Source organism: Chinchilla lanigera, unplaced genomic scaffold, assembly GCF_000276665.1.
Source record: "Chinchilla lanigera isolate Chin_1 unplaced genomic scaffold, ChiLan1.0 scaffold00048, whole genome shotgun sequence".
Classification (NCBI taxonomy): Eukaryota; Metazoa; Chordata; class Mammalia; order Rodentia; family Chinchillidae; genus Chinchilla; species Chinchilla lanigera.
Genome location: NW_004955449.1, coordinates 7,764,076 through 7,787,801, shown reverse-complemented (window position 1 = coordinate 7,787,801; position 23,726 = coordinate 7,764,076). Strand labels below are relative to the sequence as shown.

The following is a 23,726-nucleotide window of genomic DNA, read 5'->3' as shown; positions in this document are numbered from 1 at the left end:
ATGGCAGCTTAAATGTAATGTAAAATTTATAAACTATAGAGATATTACAGTTTAAAATGGAAATAACTTCCTGACTTAGTCCTCCCATAACACTGACTGTGTGATATTAGGTTATACCTGCCAAAAAAGGCAGGCTCAAACTAATCTATTTTTTTAAAAATGTAAAAAACACATGATTATGAAAAAGGTACACTTAGGCTTTCCATCCATTTCTGCATATAGCTGATCAGTGTACATCTACACACAGCACTTATACTACTTGTGGTGATCGTAGGCTATTTTTTTTCTACTGAGTCATATGGTTCAAAAGTTTAAACACTGGTTGTTCTGTGTGGCTAGCACTTCTTTCTTCACATTGGTCAGAAAAAGCTGTAGGGAGAGTGAGGGAAAGAAGACAAGCACACACAATGTGTGACCTGAGACTTCAGAAAAAGTAAATTTACTTTACAGTTCAAACATTGCCTTCAGCTAAATAGTGTGTAAAATGTTCTTATAAATAAAAAAGTTTCTTATCTGATGAAAAGTTCATTTTCTGACAGTTATCTGTCTTAGAGGAAGACTTCATTATATCGATGTAGGTTAGACATACACTATTTTTCAAGTTATATTTTCTTTCCTATCATTTTATATTTGATTATCTTTATTAGTTTTCATATTTTATGAGGAATGAGTATCTAAAATGTTAAACAGTCTAACATATCCATTTGCCTCTACTTTTATGCATAATATGTTTCTATTTGTACTAATATTGTTGAAGGTAGGAATGTGAAGACAGCCAAGCTTGCTAGTTCATGGAAACTTAATAATGCAAAAAAAAAAAAAATCCATAGAACAGTTTAGAAACTTTGTCTTACCTTCATTCTTTCAAACTGAGATAGAACTCTGAGGGCCCGAAGGAATTTAATGGAAGTGAGTGGCTTTAGATCTTCTCGAGTTTTGCCTATTAGGCTAAGACAAAACACCTGCACACATATTTTAAAGAAAAGTTAATATGATCATATTAATGAAAAATAATAGGCAAAATAAAGTTCGTATATATTTTAAAAAGATAGTCAAGGCTACCAACAAATCTTTAAAGTATTTTGATGTATACTTCACTATGTCTTAAAAAATAATTTCATATTAAAATCACTTAAAAAGAAAAAATCAATAGTATTTTATGATGATAAAGAGCATAGGTTATTGAGTTGAGCAATTTTTTAAAAATTAGATTAATATTTATAACCTTTTAAAGTTTGAAATTAGATTTAAAATGATATGATTATTTGCAACACAGTAATGTTATACAATGGATTCATTAAAACATGATTTGGAATATATCCAGGTATTTTATACATAACTAAGGTAAGGAAACAATACAAAATAAAATTTCCAAAGACATCAGGAAGGATATGAATATTATTGAATCAAAAGTAAAAATTACAAAAGTTACAGCATTATACTAAATTATTTTAAAATAGATAGTTATGCATATAATAATTAAAGGTAAATGTTAGTTGAGATTGAGCAAAGTAATAGAACCACGATTAATTTTTATTGTATCTTCATATTTTATACATTTTAAGTAAATAGAGGTTAATGTTTTTTCATATTTTATTCTGTATTAAAGAGATAATCTTGAAGTAGCCTTTAAAGTTTGGAAATCATTCACAGAGGCATCGACTGATGTGGACACAGATGAAAGATGACTTGGAAACAGGACAGCAAGTTTTGAGGATAATGGGCTTTGACTGGAAAAGAAGGGCAATTTGCAAGAATTAATTTAGAAGAAATCATTTTAGTAGTTAATTATAGACTGAGGAGCTAGTATCATTATTTATAGAATAAGGAGCCAGTTTTTCATTCAGAAAAATTATCATCAACGTACAGGACATAAAAGAGAGAAGAAAACTGAGAAAAACAGTTTGCCCTAATGGAGCTTATTTTTTTAGTGGAAGACAACACACAGTAGGCAAAATGAATGAATGATATAACATTAACAGTGGTTATAAATATGAAGACAAAAAAGGGAGGTAAAGGGAGTGTTGAAGAGCCTGTTGTTTTGAATAAGGTAGTGAAATAAACTTCACAAGATTCACTTCAGCCGGGAAATAAACACCAGCACCATTCCAGGTAGAAAGAAGATTAAATACAAAGGCACACAGATAAAAGCAACCTTGGCTTGTCTGAGGTGTTCCAGGAAGATCAGTGCTGGCAGATCCGTACATACACAGGAGTGGCAGGGAGCAGAGGAAGTAGTACGAGGCGAGGCTAGATTATGGAGGGTACTGCAGGCATTTAAGTGCAAAGACTGCAGCCTTTGCTCTGAGTGAGATGGGGAATTTATTAGTGGGTTCCAAAGAGAAAAAGGGAAAGGACGGACATCCATTTTGCACCAGTCACTCTAGGGGTTTTGTGGAGCACAGAATGAAGGGACAGAGGAACAGAAGCAGGGGCACCAATTTAGAATCTACTGCACTAAGGTAACAAATGAGAAACTTTAATAAGTTGGATATTAGTGAAGTTTATGATAAATTGTCAAATTGTAAATATTTTACTCAAAATTCAAGACAAAAGACTTGAAATATTTTAGGGTGCTTTTATCTTCAAGATATTGTGCAACCTATGTACTCTTTTAGCAGTGCGTTTAGAGGTGACTTTACAGGAATTCAAAGGCATAGAGTTAAACTTCTAAAATTTTATCATTAGACAAGTATAGATGTTAAATATTACACAGGAAGAAAGACAGGATATAGATGACCGAAAAACAGACACAGAGAGGGGAAGGGAGAGATAAGCAAGCCAAAGATTAAGAACATATTAAATAGCCTTTAGGTTATTTTTCTTTAAAATACGTACAATAACAACCATGAAGTCCAGCCTGTACCAGCCATTAGAGAAATAGGCTTTAAAGCCGTATGCCATCCACTTGAGAAGCATTTCCAGAATGAAGATGTAAGTGAAGATCATGTCAGCATATTCTAATAAGATTTTAATAGTCTTCCGCTGATCGATATATATATCTTCAAAAGCCTGGGGGTAAGAAATTTAATGCTAAGAGGTATGATAGACATTGTGAAATGATAGGAAAACACTCAAGGGTAAAGGGCAAATGGGATGTGGGAAAAGAGAAGGGATAGAAGGAGAAATTTTGTATGTATGTATACACAGGATTGTTAACATAGTTGTTCTACTGTCTTCTATTTCTTTGCTGAAAGAAATTGTCAGTGAGTCCTTGATTGATCAGTATTGCAAGTCTTTGTTTTCATGAGAAACCACTTTGAAGATATCAATATAATAGAAGTAATAGAAGCAGCATTGTTAATTTCCTACCACTTTGTTTGTAGCTCTGTATTGTCTGTACTGTTCTTTTGGTATTTTGTAAAAGATTGTCTGTCTGTTAATGTTTTCCTCCTTTTATTTTTAAAAGAAAAAAAAATAATCCATGAGATTTCTAAACACTCTTGGATGTAGAAAGGAATTAAATTCTGTTTCAAGTTAGACAATACACATATATAAAGATAAAGAGTTCCATGTCATAGTCATGAATGGGTTGATATCAGTAGTACAAATCTGTTCATGCAAAATAACAAGTCATCAAAATATTTCAAACATTAATGGAGCTCAAAGGAGATACAGAAAATTGAGTCATAGTGTGAACTCACACTTTTTAAAAATAGCAGATGACATGACAGACAGAAGAGCTTTTACGGTATCACTAAGGATGCACCAAGTGGCCCTAATAGCAACACAATTGTACCCAGAAAAACAAAAGATACACAGTTTTCAAGAATGTATAAAGTACTGCAGTCAATTCCCCATGACTAGCAAAATCTACCTGTTTCACAATGACTATGAGTGTTCAATGATAATACACAACTGAAACGTTCTTTGTAGAAATGCCTCTTCTCAAAAAGAAACGTTTCATTCATGAAGCAAGATGTCCATTCCTAGAGGGAAACCCCTCAGTCAGTCACTGAGAGAGACACAAAACCAGCACACACTCTTTCAGGGTGGAACTCTGTGGTGCAGCCTGGGCTCCAGAGCTTCTCTGGAAGGTCAAATTGAATCTGGTGTTGGTTGAGGACCATGCAGAAGCCTTCCATTAGGGAGATTTAAAAATTTCTCTTTGGGAACTACCTCCATCTCTATTTCTGGTTACCAACAATATAGTCAACAATATAAAGAGTCAACTCTTTTCATGGGGTAACTGGAGAAGTACAGATATTAATTCATAGGGAAAAGTCACTATGCTAGAGCACCTGGGACTTATGAGGAACGTAGTAATGAGTACTGGAGGGAAGTAAAATTATGTTTAGGAGTGGGTCCTCAGATCCTGAGGGGGCTGTGCAGTACTTTCGCATTGCTGCTATCACAGATTACACCAAAGTTAGTGTCTGAGAATGATACAAATACATACTTTTACAAATCATAAGATCAGAATCCAAAAGTCAGTTTTATTGGGCTAAAGTCAAAGTGGCAGGAGGGTTGATGTGTGTGTGTGTGTGTGTGTGTGTGTGTGTGTATGTGTGTGTTTCTAAAGAGAGAATCCATTTCCTTTCTTTTTCAGCTTCTACTAGCTGTCTATATTCCTTTGCTTGTAGCATCTTTTTTCCCCTTAAAGACACCTCAGTTCAATCTCAGTTTACATGCGTATATCATCTTTATTTCTAATTCTGACTCCTGTATATATTCTAAGAAAAAATACAATTAGAGCAGGTCTACTTGGATAATCCAAAAAGTCTCCCTACTTCAAGATCTTTTATTTAACCATATCAGCAAAACACCATTTGCCATACAGGTAAATATCTTCAAGTTCTAGTGTTTATGATATGGACATCTTTTTTTGTACCAGAAATCAAATTCAGAAACTTGTGTTTGCCAGGCAGCCACTGTGCCACTATATCCCTGGCCCTGATATGGTCATCTTTAGGAACTCTTATTTAGCTTACCACAGGCTGGACAAAAGGGGATAGAGGAATTAACATAATATTCATGCATTATATTAATAATATTATGTGAATCACACTTTATGAACAAGAAATGTTTTCCAGATGCTTTGGAGATTCACAAGAACTTCCTACCATTAAGAAAGAAGGCAAGAGAAACAGAGAGAGAAGGGAGGAAGGAAGGAGAAAGGAAGGAAGGAAGGAGAAAGGAAGGAAGGAAGGAGAAAGGAAGAAAGGAAAGAAGGAAGGAAGGAAGGAAGGAAGACAGAAAATACTCAGTGAGCCTCTTCAGGTTTGAAAACAAAATTTCAATCTTGAAAAAACTACTATGTCCTATTTATCAAGTGATGTAGAGGACTGTCTGTGTGTTTGTTTATTTGTTTGTTAGGCCTGGTGCAGGCAAAAGTTCCAAAACAGTTTGGTTACACTCCAATTCTCCTTTTCATTTGAGCCATATACATACAGTGTGTTACTGGAAGAATCTATAATGGAGAAATTTTTCATGTGGAGCATATGACAACACTGATTTTGGGTATTCGTGCTTTCCATTTGATAAAATCCAGCAAATGTGGATTCAGAGGCACCCAGAATAGTATATTAGTAGACACAGCATGTTTTCACTAAAATTAAAACCAATATATTTTCTGATCAATTTTCAACTACTTATGCCAGTACACTAATAAGAAAAGAGATATCACCAGACTAGCAAAGATAATTGAGCTTGATTATCATGAGCAAGTAAGATGTTACATCAAAGTGAGAGAAGGGAGGGGCTGGGGATTTAGCTCAGCGGCAAAAGCGCCTGCCTGGCAAGCGCAAGGTCGTGAGTTCGGTTCCTGGTACCGGAGAAAAACCGAAAAAAAAAAAAAAAAAAAAAAAAAACAAACAAACAAAGTGAGAGAAGGGAGAAACAAAACATAAAACATGAATGAAACTTATCTATGCAGTTGAAGTATAAATAGCTCCTCCCCATGTGTAGTGGGAAGTACCTGTGAGGGCTTAGAGTATGGTGGTGGAGCTCTGCACAATGTTTCTGTATAACAATCCAAGTGGTAGTTACACAAGTGCTTTCACTTTGTAAATATCATTAACATTGGACACCCATGATGCTCTCTGTATGTATAAGGATGGTCATTTTAAAAACATTTCACATACAATGCAAAGTCTGGTTTCTAACCATGACTTCATCATCTCTGTACTGTATCTCACGATAGTTCATTCTTGTGTATCCTTTTCTGATATTCTTTAATGAAATGTACACAAATTCACTAGCCATTCCAGTTTTCTTGCTTGTCTACATGAAAGGCAGGTTGCCGTGCACAGTTAGTCATGTTATATGCGTCTTTTTTCACTATGCCATGTCTGGAAGCACTGAAATACCAGTCTGCAATCAGCTCCTATGTTTTCAAAATAGCTGTGCAGTATTCCACTGGCTGACTTTAACTTAGCATTTTACCATTCACCTATCATGAACTCTTACGCATCTCATGTAATATTTGTTGTTAAAATGGATATATCAGTGAATAATCTTGTAAATACAATTAGTCTATGTGAGGATATCTGTAGGATATCCTTGTAGAATTAAGAATATTTTGTTTAGGGGTAAATACATTGGCAGTTTGTAAGCACTTATAATCATATAAGATCTTTGGTTTTTACCTAAAAATGGAAATATTTTCCTAATCTTTATATGCATGATTTCATGTCCTTTTATCTTAAGTATAGAGGCAAGTGATCACTGTACAATCAAACTTTAAAACTTTCCTGTTGGAACAGTACTTATCTCTTTTGCTAAATTACATTTGCACCCATCACATGGGTCGATTACTCTGACAATGACTAATATATTCTCCATCTCTAAAAATTTGTTATTTTGATAATGTTTTCTAAATATAGTTATATACATTATATAGCAAAGAATTTTGACAAATAGTTCTACATTGCAAAATATTTGAACCATTTGCAGAAAACAAAGGTCTATAGGTTGAGATGTATTTTTTCCTTTCATCGTAGTGTGCTTAGATCTGTTGAGGGCATTGTGTACATCCCTGGTTGATTCTTTATTACAGGTAAGTTTTATTCTGCAGTAGGTATGTACTACCACTTAATTACTCATCCACTGAATGAAATTTCTGTTGTTCTCAGTATTTTTCCATCATGAATAACCCTGCTTAAAATGTCTGTGCCAAAGAAATACATGTAATACCTACCTTTTCATACTGAATAGGCAACAGAGTACCAGGGCAATATACAAATTTTGCATGTCAAAATTATTAAATTGTTTTATAAATAAAACTTCATTAAAATCAGAAGAATCAAGTGTCTATTTTCATTCTATTTCCCATCATAATTCGTTTATTTTAAAGCTACATATTTCTGCATTCTTCAGTTTAGTGTCAACATTACATTTAATGAAGCATATACAAACTTTTTAAGAAAACATGCTGCAAAATCCTTAAACTAAAGCCATAGAATGTGATATGCGCTGCCATACTAAGTATTCTGAGAGAAGTGATCTGGCAAGGTGACTTTCTGAAGTATAGAGTTGTGACACAGTTGTCCCCGTAAAAGCACTGCTCATCCTGACAGCGCACTTACCAGAGCTCCAGTGCTGAGCAGAGTGACAAGGCCAATGAAACACTTAAACCAGCTGTTTTCCACTATTTTACAGCAAGTTTTCCTTATATTCTGCCAAATTTTGCCTTTCTTGTGTTCTTTACTCATTTGACTAGGTGAGGATCTCCTACGATCTGCCAAGAACGAAAACATTAAGAACAAAAATCTAGAATACTCATGAAATTAAACATCCCATACTTTTTACTATAGAAATCTGACTTAGATCTTATGTTTTGGAATTTATTTATTTATAGATTCTATTGTAAGTGGTCACTGATTTATAACATTTGATTTTTACCTCCGCTTTAGCAACTATAGTCACCAAGGACAGGAACTAAATTTGTGGGCTGACAATAACAGGAAAAACTGAATTGAAAATGGCATGAATGATATCCCTTTAATCTGCAGAACAGAACTAATCTCTTTTCTGTACCAAAACAAAAAAGATACAAACATATAAATCTTTTGAGTGTTTCCTTTTGGTACAATCCCTGAAAATTCACTCTTCCGTAATTCATTCAGCATCACAATCATTTCTATTTAAAAACTAAATGCTCACAAGATGTTGGGAGGTATAATATTAAATCAATTCAATTGCTTTGATTCTACCCCATGTAGGAGCATGGAGATGGAAAATTTGACTGGGACCATTTAAGGGAGTGATGTGAATGTTGCAATACTTTGTGGGTCAAGGGGATATTTACGCAATTCAATTCTGCACTGTGGTCCAAAGGGTTAGTAAAAGAAAATGTGAGTCTGGATAAGGGAATTATTGACAGCAGGAAATAAAGAAAAGGGTGAGTGTGGATTCTGTAGTTAAAGCTTTAATTTTAGTATTTTTGTTAGTGTCAAATTACACACCTCCTCTCAAAAAATATACAACACATTTGTTCTTTTGCCTTTGAAAATACATGTTCTAGAATTCAAGCTTCTGATAATAGAGTCTTACTTTGAATACAGGAAATGGAGCACTTAGCAGTTATAGTTTTGATGACATTACAGTAATTTTAGATGTCTAAACTTGCATTAGTTTATTAATTTTTCTTTTTTTTTTTTTTGGTACTGGCAATTGAACTCACAGCTTCATGCTTGCCAGACAGGTGCTGTGACACTGAGATATACCCCCTGTCCTAGTTTGTTAATTTAACTTGAAAACAAACTCATTGAGAGGTGTGTGGTACACATCTAGTGTGTCAACTGCTGAGAGCCACATACTGTGTCTTTTAATATTCATATGAAATATATAAACATCTTGCTTTTGTGATTTATTTTCCTAAGATGTATGATGCCTTTCCTAATCAACATTTTAAGTATTAACCCCAATTCACCAGGTCTCAAATATCATGCTCTATTGTAATGCAACAAATTACATAATTATTAATATAAAATTATGAACATTAATTATTCTCCCAATTTATACATAGCATAAATACATTTTGAAATCAATATGATCAATAACATTCCACTCACATACCACTACTTATAGTTCTTTCTGCCATAACTGTAACAGTCTATATCCCTGTTAGCTATGTCAATGAACTAGGATGATGAGGTAGATGATATTGCTATCAAATTCTGCTTTTGGTGGAGAGGGAGGTCGTCTTTCCTTTCCTAGATTTCCCATATACATCTACCCATGCACCTACACACATATACTAATTTAACCTTTTCTGTAATTCCTAGATATTTATTGCTTTCAAACATTTGGAAATAATCAAATGAATGTGTAAATTAATCCAGAATCAAACTTGGCAACTAGTGTATTAGATACTCTAGGCCATAGGCTTCTACTGTTTCCTAGTGTTGATGTTTTTCTTGACAATTCATACAAGTATCTGCTAGGATGTAGGTGAGGTATATATGCACATGTCCCCACAGAAGTTCATGTGTGTGTCTCTGCAAAACTAATAAACACATTAAGATTAAAAGTGAATCCAATAGTATTGTGTAGCTTCAACAATTTAGTGTAATCTCAATAAAATTGTCAAAGAAAATTTTCCCTTACCAGTTATTAGATGCTTTGACTTTTCATGTTCATCCACTATTTCTTCTTCAGAGAGAGCAATATCAACTGTGCTGCATTCAGATGAGCTAGATTGTTTTATTTTCTAAAAAGAGATCAAGCAAAAATTTGTAATTTTGTTTAATTTTGTCACTTGAGTTAAGATTTATTTCATTTTTATAAGGAAAATTGTATACAGAAGGAATATTTTCAAGTTTAAATGACTTTATTCCAATTTCTTGAAAGATATATACATATTAGTATTTTTCAAAATTTATTAAAAATACTTTGTTTAACCTAAGATACTTAATTTAAGCTAAAATAACTATAGATAGAAATTAACAGTAAGATAAAAAAGTAGTTTGTTAGGGCTGGAGATATGGCTTGGTGGTGAAACACTTGCCCAGTGTGCCTAACGCTATAAAAAAGAAAATAAACAAGCAAAAGCCACTGTGCTCATAAGAGCACCTCAAATTTAAAAAATTATTAGAGTTTCAAAATTTTGTAAGGCTACTTCAAGTGTGTATAGACAAGAAGCAAGAAAATAAATCATTCCTTTCCTCTCAATATGAGTCAGTAATACTTCATTTAGTTTTACTGTAAAATCAAGCTAATGCAACATTGTGTTTGCATTTATTGAACAGGAATCCCTGTGAAGTCATCATGAAATGCAGCAAGAAAATTATATGGACTATTTTCTAATTAAAACAGAATCAAGATAAACATTTTAAAATATTTGGCAAAAAGCAAGCATTTATTACATCATTAAGAGTGAAAGAAAATAGGCAATAAATATTTTATTATACTTATTAATCTTATGCAGAGTAAGTATAAAGGAAATAGAGTTAGAAATTTATTTCTCTTATTTTAGTCTAATTTGAGCAATTGTTAGTAAATGTTATGCTGTTTAATTAACAGAATAAATAATTCAGTAGAACATTACTCAAATACAGAGATTTTAGAATTCTGATTTTTAAAAATATTTTCTTTGTTTTAGTTACAGGCTACAGTGATGGATTTGGGTAAAGTGAAGAAAAAATAAATGGAATGCACACACTCAGGGGTTGAAATTTGGCACTTTACATTTATAAAGTGATCATTTTTTGATTACTAAAACACCTACAGATAAACTATTTGAAGTGTTTTAAAACCCCACATTTTAAAAATAAATCAGTTGAGGACCAAATTATGAACCATTTATTTTAGTAGAAGATTATTTAATGGCATGAAAAAGTAAAAATTGCATATTACTATATTATAAAAATAATGGAAGCCCTGATGCAAAGATTGTTACTTGTACACACATGCATTTTGTAGTGAAAAGGATCAGAAGTCCAAATATCAAGGAAACATATATATCTCTCATTATAACACAACATACAGTTTGTTTTATTATTTGGCTTTTCCAGATCTATCTGTTAAATATTCATGAGCTACATAATACAAATAAAGTCTGACTAAATTAAATGTACAAATAAGCATACATATCAATCAGCAGATCTTCTGCGAGTACTTTCCCAAGCAACAGACCAATTAATCATGCAATATAAGTGGAAAATTTTGAAATTTCAACAATTGTTGTTACTTTATGTTACATCTTTCCTATGTATTTTTAAGGTCCACATTTTCTAAAGAAATTATCAGGGATTTCACAATATGATGAAATGCGGTGGAAAGCAATTTTGTCTAGAGACAGAGAGACAGTAGTCCGAGTATTTGGATAAAATAGGTAAATAGAATTGGTAGAAATTTCCTGAGTCTTGTAACAGTATTAATTGAAATTTGACTAACCCTGAAAATATTGCCCATTGTAAAAAGTGAAAATGTCTCTCTAATTAAAACGAAGATGTCTTCAATGGGTTCTAGAGGACCCTGAACCTTTGAATCTCAACTGCTGACAGAAAATCATTTGGAAATTCAGAAGTTATTGCAGAGAGAATCTGCCAAACAAGAAGAGTTCTGGGAAAAATATGATGCAAGAGATACTGGAGACCTGCAAGAACACATTCCCTGGGCTTTGCGTGGCCTGAAATGGTTTCTCAGTTTTAAAATGTGGCTCTGAGTTCTTTATTTATTTTTAGCAAGGGGCTTAAAAATCTACCAACTATTTTTAATTCAAACTGTATTTTTTTCTTCCTTTTGTCACCTTAATCATATGTTTATATGTTGCAGAAACAAAATAACTGGAATCTTATAATTTAAGCAAGCAAGAATCTTTGCTCTTTACTAATCTCATTTTACATTTTGAATATGCTAAAGCCCAGGTGAGTTTGGTGATTTCTGTGGTCATACACACTGATTTTAGAAACAGATTTTTTTCAGTATGCGTTTCATCAGCCCAAACTACCTGCTTGCTGATTTGTAGGATTTCACAATTATGCCATTTAATTTTCCTAAATGCTTACACATATTAAACAATGTTCTATGTACAGTGAACAATTTTGGTTTTATTCTATCTTCCCTAAGAAGTACAACTTTATCCTCCCTTACACATTAGGAAAATAAAACCTAGAAATTTTAAGTAATACGTTCCAGAGGATAAAATCAGTAGCTAGAAGTGGTAGAGCTTACACTGGCTGTGTAATCTGGCTCTGGAAACTGATTGCTGATTTACCTCCTTATGAAGAGCATCATAAAAACAATTGTCAAATAATAAGGAACAAGATTTACCCCTTTGCTGTCTCCATGGCCTAACTTGCTCATAAATTCCTTGTTATCTAGATTTTCTATGTCAGATTCTCCTGAAGCGATTGGTACAGTCTCGGAGACACTGGGACTGGGGATAAGTGACTGACTCTCATTTTCAGTCATTGTGTTTTTCTCTGTGTCGCTGCTTTTCCCCTTGTCTCTGGGGAAATCCTGAATGTTGCTCAGTTCAGAAAGTGTATGATCTGAAGCATTCTCTTTAACATATGTATCATTTACGTGGTCCACGGTTTTCTTTGGAGCATTTTGCTTTCTGCACAATATTGTAAGAAGCACATAGTTTATCCCTTTCTTAATTCTCGTCACTGCAAGTTGAACATTTATTGCTTCATTGTTCTCTTCAGTTGTTGCATCTTTATAGGAATGAAATGAGCTCACAAATCCCACAAACAGGTAAAGGATCTAAATAAAAAAGTAAAAGGAAATTAAATGTACCTCACTCTTTCCTTTTAAACAATATGAAACAATCTTCCAAAAATGTGAATCCATGATCTGAAAAATGTGCAATACAATGCTGTTCAAGTCATCTTCATCAACGATGTCTGAGTTTGTCAAGCAGAACTCATTTTAAACTCAAAACAGCCTAAACAATGAGTGCTTTCTCTTTTACTGATAAACAAGCCAGACTTATGGGCATTAAGTATTAAAGTTACACACATTAAACTCAAATCGGCCTTATCCCAAAGCTTGTTTTGTCACTGAGACAGGCTGTTCTGCTCAAGGTGAGCCAAAGAATTGTTGCTTCAGGCAGCTGTCCCCACTTCAGCTTAACGGCCTGCTGTAAGAGCTGTCCACGGTGCTGAACACATTTGTAATAATTCTTGAGAAGTGCAAAACCAGGTGTTGGGTAGATCTGTTGATTTTCTGTTGTAATAAATTTGCCCACACAAAAAGATGAGTTGTGGAAGAATTACTCTTAATACTTTAGTTTGAATACAAGAATTGTGCCGACTTTCACCTTATTATTGATAAATATAACCAAGGCCTACTCAGATTATAGAGAATTAGAATTTATTTTGTAATTGTAGCATATGATTTATAATTTTAGAGTACAGTATTGCAGACCTATAGTTATTACTTTATTAGGCCTATAGCAATAATTCCATGACTTTATTTATTCTGGTAGCTTTCTGCCATTTCTTCAGGTATTTGAAGTTTTAAAAATTTGTTTTACATACAATTTATGAATGGAAAAGTTCAAATTACATAAATTGTGCTTAATAATATATTTTATATGTCAAATTACATGCTTAAATTTACATACATTTATGTAATAAACTTTTGCTACCCGTATTTCTTTTTTTTTTTTTTTTTTTTTTTTTTTTTTCCGGTACCAGGAACCAAACTCACGACCTTGCGCTTGCCAGGCAGGCACTTTTGCCGCTGAACTAAATCCCCAGCCCCGCTACCCGTATTTCTATTTTGTCCACATGCTGAAATCTACTTTTAATTTAATTATATTTATATTTACTTAAAAAGATATTTTTAAATTCCTTTTTTTGGTTATGTTTTAGGCATAGTGTAAAATAAGGAAAAGGTGTTAGATCAGAATTTTATGACTGTAGGATTTTTAAAAGCAAGTACCCAAATTTCTCTCTTTTTGAGTATCCATTTTTTCACTCTATGAAAAAATAAAGTGAAGCTTCATAATCAAGTAATAAGTAGTTATTACATTGTGTATCATTACCTCCAAAGTAGTTACCCAGGGTATAAGACATAAATGAGAATGATCCAGCACACTACTGGGAAAAAGTAGCTCATAAATATTTCTTGAAAGTTAACTATAGAGTAAATAAAAATACATTTGAGACAATAAAATGGACTTCTTGGACAACAAAATGTATGTTCTTATAATTATGCTTTTAGGAGATGACAATTGAATATAGTTTTAATTTTGTAGAAAATATAAAACAAAATTTTATAACAACATAATAGGAGAATAACAATAGTTAATATGTACAGTTATCTTTAAAGTAGTTACTCAGAGTAAAAGATATGGGAATAAAAATTTCTCCAAAGGATATTAGCACAAACCTTTCTTTTCACTGAACTATAAGAAAGTAGTAGTATAATTGTCTTGTACTTTTTTCATTTTCCTTCCTTCCTTTCCACTTTCTCCCATTGTAGTTCCCTTTTTTTTTTTTTGAAAAATTTCTTCGCATTTCATAGTATCTATTGTATTTTGTGGACATTATTTTAACTGTTAGCTTCTCACACCATGAAGACAATATGATGTTTACACATGTGCATGTGATTTATTTCAGTTATATCATAAACAGACAATATACACACATGCACCTGTGCAGTGAAGATGCTACAAGGCTAGAAATTAATTTAGCCTCAACTGTTCAAAATGCTCTAGAACAGTGATGTAAGGAAATCATTTTATAGCAATGCAAACTCCTACTCTTTTATTGAGAGGTGTTGTAAATTAAAAATAGATTTTTCTTTTAAATATTAAGAAAATAATAACAAGGCTGTGTAAATAGCCCCAGCTATGGAGGACTGATTACTTCTAATTTAAAGATTAATAAAAAGAGGAGGAAAGAGATTACATCATTTAGGTAAAGTAATTTTCTTCTATTGACAATGTAATAGCAAGACTCAAAACAAACACTTATTATTTCTGTGTTATGGGAGAAAAAGTAAATTAATGTTTATAAAACAAAGCGTTGAAAGTTTCCCCTGAAATTTCCTCCCCGTCTCCTGAAAGATATACACATAAAAAGTGAGAATTGAATACTCATATCAAAATCAAATTGGATGAAAGAGAAGAAAACTTCAAAACTTGGCTAAGTAATTACTTTTCCAATTGGGAATCAAATAAATGTGGATCTGAAATCTATCAAATATTGAGACTTTTTAAAATAGTGTTCTAATTATGCCTTGACATATATTCAGTTTGTAAATATGTATGGAATAATTCACACACAAATTCAAATTTAAATTCAATTTCATGTTGTTTTCCATTTCGTTCCATGTTTTCATCCCTTCTTGTTTGGTTTACACAACCATACTAGATACTATAGTTCACTTGGTGTCAAGTATCTAAATTGAATGCAAAATACTTGGAAAGAACCCATGTTTGTAAGGAATTGAAAATTTTAAATAATATTAAATAATTAACAAAAAAACCTGTAGATGTGAGGTTGGAATTTACTACAGTATAAAGAATTAATCATTTATAGGGTGCTGGATGATATTTACTTACAGTAACACCATAAGTGATGTACTGCTATTAGGTCATTCTCCTATTGAATGTAGTTGGACTTAAAGAGGATGTGCAATATGAACAGTCTTAGTAAGTGGCAGAACTGGGAATTGAACTTGTGGTTTTTTTTTTAAATCTGAATTCTACATTTTCTACAACAGAGAATGATAGAAATATTTAAAAATCAAATTAAATAGTTAATTTTCCATATTTTCTTAAAGAAAATATTTTTACTTATAGCTTAGAATCACTGAAAGTTTTCTTGCAGAATAAGATAAAATTAAAATTTTAAAAATGTAGACTACCTTCCATTTGCACACTGGAAGTATGAAAGGTGAAAAGATTAGCATCTTCACAACTTATCCCCTTTCATTTACCCCACTTTGTATTTACTCTAGTGTTATGATCATGGGGCCCCACAAATGCATCAATATTGAGAGAAATAAAGCTTAAAGATTTATAAAGCCAAGAAATATGATGGCCGTGTAACTGGAAATGGAAGTTTATGATTTGAAGTTTGAAATCCACAGGAATAATGAAAGTAGACTGGAGTTTACAATTTGTCTTTGCATTTCTGCTTCTTAAGATCTCTTTCTTGCTTTCCCTCTCGCTCTCTCCCTCTGCCTGCCTGTGTGTGTGTGTGTGTGTGTGTGTGTGTGTGTGTAGTGCTGTTGCTTCCTGCAGCAATCATAGCAGTCAAAGCTCCTTCTTTTTTTCTTTTTTTTATTTTAAAAATAAAAGGAGGAAAACATTAACACACAGACAATCTAAGCTCTTTCAGAGACAGAAATCTACTCAAATTTGGAAATTATCCTTTTATAGTTATTAGTCCTATAATATGTATAATTTGGGCTTGGACTGATGTCATCTCTACTTTCAAGGAAGAATTCTAAGTGACTTAACATAATAACTGCATCCCACACCTTGGAAAGTAGAGAAATTAGTTCAGAAATGGGCATGAAAGTTAATGAAATAACAGGAAAAATTTTCTGTGTCTTCCAGGAAAAAAAATTTCCTCTTCCATTAGACTTGATACATTGTGCTGATGTGAGGCCTTAGCCTGCAGGAGCCATTCTGACAAAACACAGCAAAGAACACAGAGGAAGACAGAACTGAGAGGTACAAAGAATTGCCTGGAATAGCGCCATCTGAATATCTGTACCATACCCAATGGAAGCAAGATCAATTGCTGATATTTTGAGTTTTATACAGTGGCATATTAGTTCAGTTTTGGTTCAGCTGTGTAGCACAGTGTTTGATATTGCTGGAGGTTGAAAGTGTGCTAATAGCTACGAGGGCAGAGGATATTGCATTATTTTCACGTTGGACACTACTCCAAGCTTCATGCTAAAGTCGTCACAGTCCCTTCTCTCATGAAGCTACCAGTTTCATGAGGAACATGGACCATTACAATCAACACTAGACACAAACACAATGTCAGTCTGACCAATTTGTGATTCATGAGATGAAAGGAAATGAAGGGCATAAGTAAAACTAGGTGTAACCCATGATTTGTTTTGTAAGGTTTTTTTGCAAATATACTTGGTCTTTATGACATATGAGTAAGAAACAAATATTCAGTCTTAATTTTCCTCTAAGAATAATTTTCTTGTATAAACCATACTTCTTTCTTTTACCTTAATTTGAGAATATATTTATTTCATTATTTCTTAAATGAATAACTGAAACTTGGCAAGGAACCAGAACACGAATAGTATCTGTAATTGATGTCGTCAATATCATAATCAGCCAAAGAGATAGCATATATGTATGGCTCCACTTTGATATAGATAGAATTTCTTATTTCACTACATATTTTTACAATTGAACAACACTTAATCTTATTGATCTTTATCTATTTATATATTTATCTCTTGGTTCTTATGTTTTTCCAATTACAAGAATAGAGTGAAAAATGCAGGAAAATAAAGACCCAAGCCAAATCTACCTGTACTTTTGACATCTATGAATATAAAATTAAAATGGTAAAATCTGACTTTCTAAAGGACCTCAGAATTCCAGACACCTATCCATATATTTTACTTATAAACAATTAAAACTACTTCTTTGATTCATGTAATACCAATTCAATTATTGGGACACTTGAAAGTGAAAGTTTAAGCAAAATTGGTTTTGGACCAATGACTTGCAATCTTTCTTGCATTCTTAAGTCTAATGAGAATTGCTTTAAAAAGTTCTGATATACAGGCTATATCCACATATTAATAAAATCAAAATTGCTGGGAATACATCTAAAAAGTCAGCATTTAAAAAAATTCTCTAGATAATTTCGATGTGCAAGCAAATTTGACAGCTAGTGTTACATTTAAGAGCTTTTAAAATTTAGCGAGCACTCAAATCATCTGAGGATTTTAATGCAATGTAAATTATTCTTCTACGGGTCTGGAATATGATCTGAGAGTCTACATTTCTAGTGATCTCTCAGTGGTGGTGAACCTAAAGCATACATGTTGTTGTGTTTTTCCTTTAAGACAAAATATGTTAATGTACTATTGTTTTCTGTAAATTAAGACCTCAGTATTTAGGTTTAATTGGAGTGTTTGAACTCTGTGATAAATAAGAGGGTTTTAGGTTGCAATTTGCCACTCAGACTTTAAAAAGTTTGCCATCACTATATGCTGCCAATGTTACTTTAACAAGGCTAACAGTAGTACTACCCAATAGAAATAGAAGTCACATATGTAATTTTAAACAAAGTTTAAGTATAAACAAAAAGGGGAATTATTTTTAATAATGTATTTTATTTAACTAAATGTACTCACAGGTATTTTCATTTTAAATGCATTTAATATAAAAGTATTAATGACAATTTGTATTATTTTTAAGGAGAGATGATAAATTCAGTGTGTATTTTACATTTACTGTACATCTTGCATTAGACCAGCCATATTTTAACTGGTAAGAGCCCACAGGGCTACCGGGTCCCAATATGGGACAACTCACAGATCCCTGGACTTTATCATCTACATAATGAAAATACCAAAGTACATTGTACTAGTCATTTTGAAGGACAACGTAAAAGCATGGAATACTTACCAACAAGTTTCCAATCAAAATGACCATCATGTAAAAACAAATGCATGAAGATTGACCTACTACTTCCATGCATTCCCACAAGGTCTCTATCCATTCTCCACAAAGAATCCGGAACACAAACAGGTAGGAATGGAAGAAGTCATGCATGTGCCAGCGTGGGAGCTGACAGTCTTTGTCTACATGACAGACACATTCTTTGTATCTCTCACCAAACAGCTTCATGCCAAACACAGTGGAAAAGAAGACGAACGTGAACAGTAGCAGGATCCCATCTTTCAAGGCCCTTAGTGAGTTACGAAGAGTGAGCATCAGCCTCCTAAACGTTGGCCAATATTTCCCCAACTTGAAAATTCGCAACTAAGAGAACAATGAAAAAATAAGAAAAGAAGCAAACAACAAAGCCAGTCAGTATTCATTCTAACACACATTTAAAATTTTTATCAGCAAGATACTCAAAAATAGGCAGCCTTTAAAGTAACATTCAATGTTAGGCACTAATACTAATCACTGAATATTTATTTTACATTAAAATTTTAATAAAACATATATTATACAACTTTGTAAGTAAACCCATACCTACTCATTTCTATTGATTAATTTGTCAATTCTCATTTAATATTATACTCATAACTATTAAAATTTTATGTTTTAATATTTGGTAAAGCAAGTGTGTATTCTTTGATTTGCTTTTCACAGTGTAGTGGCTATTTTTCCAGAAAATGACATATTAAAAAAGTGATATCAAAAAAGTTTGTCAGGATCCATGGAATTCCACTGAAGATCCTACCAGAAAATTAACAAGCCAAAGACAAAGTACAATATTCTATCCTTAATATACATACTACTCTTTTTCTCACCAGATACTTCATTTATATTTAGACAGTACAAAATTTTCTTAAAATTTTGGTTAGTATCTTACAGTGTACATATAGTCATCTAAAATCCATACATAATTTTAATATATGTTATACCTTCCTGACATTTTCAAATATGTATAGTATTTGGGTTTTTGAACTCAAAAGTAAGACTTTACATTTACCTATGTAAAATTTAAGCATCTTAGATTCAGTCTACTACTAGATGGCAATATAGTTTAATATTATCTTTTAGGATGTCTTTTCTTTTTGCTGGCCTTACTCATCCATAAATTTGATATCTGCGTCCTGTATACATTTCTCTTGTTCATTGTCTGAGTTGGTCGTCGAAGATTTAAGATAAGGGTCTGAAGAAGCTGCCTTCTAGGAAGTAGTCATTTGCATAAGCTCAAATCTGCTTCATTGTTTCTCATTCTTGCACATTCTTTCAATCTGTCACCACAACGTGACCGTATGGTACTTGCTGGATGCCTAACATGTCCATAAAGACTCTTTCTAGGATAATTTTTTTTGTCTAGTTTTTTTATCCTCACTGCTTCCCTTGTTTGTGGACACATGGAATTCCCATCTAATAAATTTCATAGTAATATTTGCCTTTTAAAATAAATGTTCTACTCCAAAATTAGAAATATTTACTTATTTCCATTTTCTCAGTAACAAACTGGCATTCCACTCTTAGAACTCATTATCTTGTTTTAGAAATAATATTCAGTTATGCTGACTCTGGTTTCTATAACTGCATATGAAAGTTGCTGCATATATGGCCCTATTTACTTTAAAAGATGGACTGAATAACAGCATTGAAAACAGCTTACTTTTCCCTAAGTTCTTTACATACGGATCAATTTATTGAATATTTCTACTCTTCACATCGAACATTTAGTGGTCCAAACATTTTATGTTTGAGAAAATTGAGATAAGCTGATAAAATAAAAAATTACAACTTGTATTCTACTTACTATCCTCAGGTGTCGAAAAAGACCCAGTCCTTCAATATTTGTTAGATAAAATTCTGCCACGCCAAGAAACACAATAATGCTGTCAAAAATGTTCCATCCTACTTGGAAATATTGATATGGGTGCATGGCAATTATTTTAAGAATCATTTCTGCTGTAAAAATTCCAACAAAAATCTAAATAAAAACAAAACATATTGAGGAAAATTATTCCAGCACTCATATCAGAAATGTCACACACAGAAACTGTAACACAGTGTCAACTTTTTGCCCTCACTTTCCTCAAAAGTCCTCTGGAGATCTACATTGTTTTGGAGTCTGCACTAAGACAAAAGGTGCATGCTTTCTATTTAACTGTTTCATGTCAGACATCATCTATGAAATGTCTGTTTAGAAAAATGGCATTCTTCCAGGAAACAAAAGAACATTTGAGAAAGAAAATCTTTCCATTTTAAATTGTTCCCTATGAGATATAAAGTATGTGTTAAGATATTCCATTTTTCAACCCATGAAACAATAAAAATGTTCATGTATTATCCAGAATAGCAGAGCAAGTCTATGCAGAATGTGCTGATTTAGTATCTCGTAAATGTATAGCTCAAAACTGATTGTTACCAGTTTGGTTATTTGAATTTCTCCTAAGCAATTAAAACAACGATGAAAGCTAGTACAAAATACATTTGGTTTACTGTATTTGTTTTTAAATATTATGTTGAAAAGGACAGGTAAAGCTCAAAAATACCTTGCCAAAATGATAAACTCCAATATAAGGCCAACACAAACTAAACATACAGGGCTAGACATTGGTTTAATTCAGAATTCAGGTACTGATGCCTGTTCTTCCATCTGTCTCCTCTGATCTATGGGATAGTGTATATTTGAAGAGGGACGGTCAGTACGTAATTTCCCCTGAATCTAACTACAAAGCAGATGACTCAGAATCTGAAATTTAAACCTCTGAATTTTAAATGACAGTTCCAAAATCATTTGGTGATAAGAAAATTTACAAATTGAAAGGTTGAGTAGATGGGGTGAAGCATGAACTTGATGTTTCATCCAGCAATAATGTAATAATACGCATTGCAGCACACTGAAGTTATGACATGAAATAACGAGAATAATAATGAATAACAATGATGAAACTGCACGTGAAAAGCATACACAATGAGAGTCTTACCATGTTGCCAATGTTGAGAAGAGACCAAGTGTCTTCACTCATTGGGTAATGCTCCATGGCCAGAATAAATATGTTTAAAATTATGCATATGGTAAGGAAAAGATCAGTAAATGGGTCCATTATAATCCTATGGACAAAGTCTTTCAATTTTAGCCAATAGGGAGAACAATCCCAGATCAAGAAAGTTTTTGCAGTCCTATACCAACACAATGGGCATTTCTTCCTGGAATTTTTAAGCTCTGAGATGAGAGAAAAGTTAAACATTAGAAATTCACTTTTACCGAGTACACAGTTTGACTTCTGCATACAGACAGCAACAGGAAAATTCTGAGCTGGAATTAGCAGATTAGCAAATAGAAATGCTCTATGATAATAAGAAGCAGAGTGAAGTAAGTTTCTTGTATTTTATTTGTGTTTTCTGATTAGATAAATGAGAATAAAGCTAATTATGTATTAGAAGAAAAGTATTAAATACATCTCAAGAAAATAAATATGGAATAGAGGTGAGAATATTTTGATTCAAAATTTCTATATTTATATGCTTCACAAAATGGTGTCTTTCAATGTTATTCATAATAAAGAATTACAGGTTTCATGTCGAAAATGGAGAGATGAGTCTGGCAACGATCTTGAGGTGGTGTGTCATAAAATTGATCCTTGAACAACATGGGGATCTGGGCTGAAGTCCCTTGCACAGTAGAAAATCCTAAAACTTAGGAACTAGTACCCTATTGCTGACTAGAAACTTTACTGATAAAATAAACAGTCAATTAACATGTATTTTTATCTTTTGTATACATCTGATTAGTGAACATATATGAGAATTGCAGATTTCTTTGTAGTGTAATATACAGTTTTTCAGAGAGATAAACTGCTCATATAGTAATGATTCACATCATATGGGGTTTTCCAGAGCTTATTCCCAACTGAACTCACTTTAATGGCAACAGGAGGTGACTACAAAATTATAACAGTATGTGCTACAAGTTTATTTGCTGAAGTTATGATTAAGTATTGCATCTTATATTTGTTTACATTTTTCTTGACTATAAATGTGACCATGTTAGATCTGTGGTTATGTACATAATCTTTGACAAGTTTAACTTTTTATAATGACTTGTTGATCTTTTTGATTGGTAAACAATAAAATAGACTATTGTCTATGTGTTTCATGCATTCATGAAACATCTTTTTTCTTATTTTTTTAGTACTTCTAGGCTACGTAGTCTACCTGCATTTTTTTATAACTGTTAGAAATCTCTCCATAAATCAACATGTAAGAGGACACACACAATTCAAACTTGCGTAATACAAGGTTCAGCTAAGTATTCTAATTCCTACTTTTAGTCACAAACCGTACTGCAGTATTTTTAATGTTAAAGAAAAACACCCGGTACTAATTAATAATACTTTTAAATATGTAAGGCCATTTGTTTCTAAATTTTATTTATTGTTTATCTTAATAGAAATAGAAAATGAAGATATGCTATTTTAAACATTTGGTTATAATCATCTAAATTCTGAAAAAAGAGAAAAGGATGTCTTTAAAAGTGAGTCCGACAGATATCCTAGTACCTTCCCCTTGAATGTCTCATTTGTTTTTGTTTTTATTTTGTTTACCTTTATGTCCAAAAGTAGACTCTTCCAACATATCCACAGAAGTGCTCACGGAAGCTGGTGATCTTTTCTTCATTTCTATTTGTGTGCTTTTGTTCTGAAAATAAATTTAAACATATAATATTGGCCTCTACCCTTTAAAAGTCCTAGACTACAATTTGTAAGGAAGTAAAAACCTTTCTAAAAATGCTGATTCTTACTTCAAGGAATCTCCTTGGGATCCATCACATGACAATCTCTACATTACTTACAGTATTAAAGTGATTTAGAATTATCTAAAAAAAATGCTATGACATATAGCCCATGAAATTTTATACTATGAACTCAACAATAATAGTAAAGACAGGTGAATGTTAGTGGTATTGCTTATATTTGAGAAGAAAGTCCAGTGCAAGATTATGGTAAAATATTCAATTTCAAACATGCTAACAAATAATATTTTCCTAGCAGCTTAATTTTTTTGAGTATACATTATAATTATATAATGCATTATATTTATATACTATATAATATATAGGTATAGTATATTTATATACTATGTAATACTAATGTATTATATAATACATTATAATTATATAATA

At 32.4% G+C, this 23,726-nt stretch overlaps 1 protein-coding gene across 1 annotated transcript in view; it reads right to left on the bottom strand.

Moving 5' to 3' along the window:
• Positions 1-23,726, bottom strand: part of Scn7a (sodium channel, voltage gated, type VII alpha subunit) — an 83,960-nt gene that overhangs the window by 10,582 nt on the left and 49,652 nt on the right. The window contains exons 11-19 of the mRNA XM_005393284.1: positions 23,149-23,242; positions 21,529-21,767; positions 20,355-20,528; positions 18,521-18,877; positions 12,217-12,654; positions 9,550-9,652; positions 7,527-7,678; positions 2,839-3,012; positions 855-962 (exon numbers count right to left, since the gene is read on the bottom strand). Of these exons, the coding sequence (XP_005393341.1) occupies positions 855-962; positions 2,839-3,012; positions 7,527-7,678; positions 9,550-9,652; positions 12,217-12,654; positions 18,521-18,877; positions 20,355-20,528; positions 21,529-21,767; positions 23,149-23,242 (1,839 nt within the window). The remainder of the gene's footprint in view (positions 1-854; positions 963-2,838; positions 3,013-7,526; positions 7,679-9,549; positions 9,653-12,216; positions 12,655-18,520; positions 18,878-20,354; positions 20,529-21,528; positions 21,768-23,148; positions 23,243-23,726) is intronic.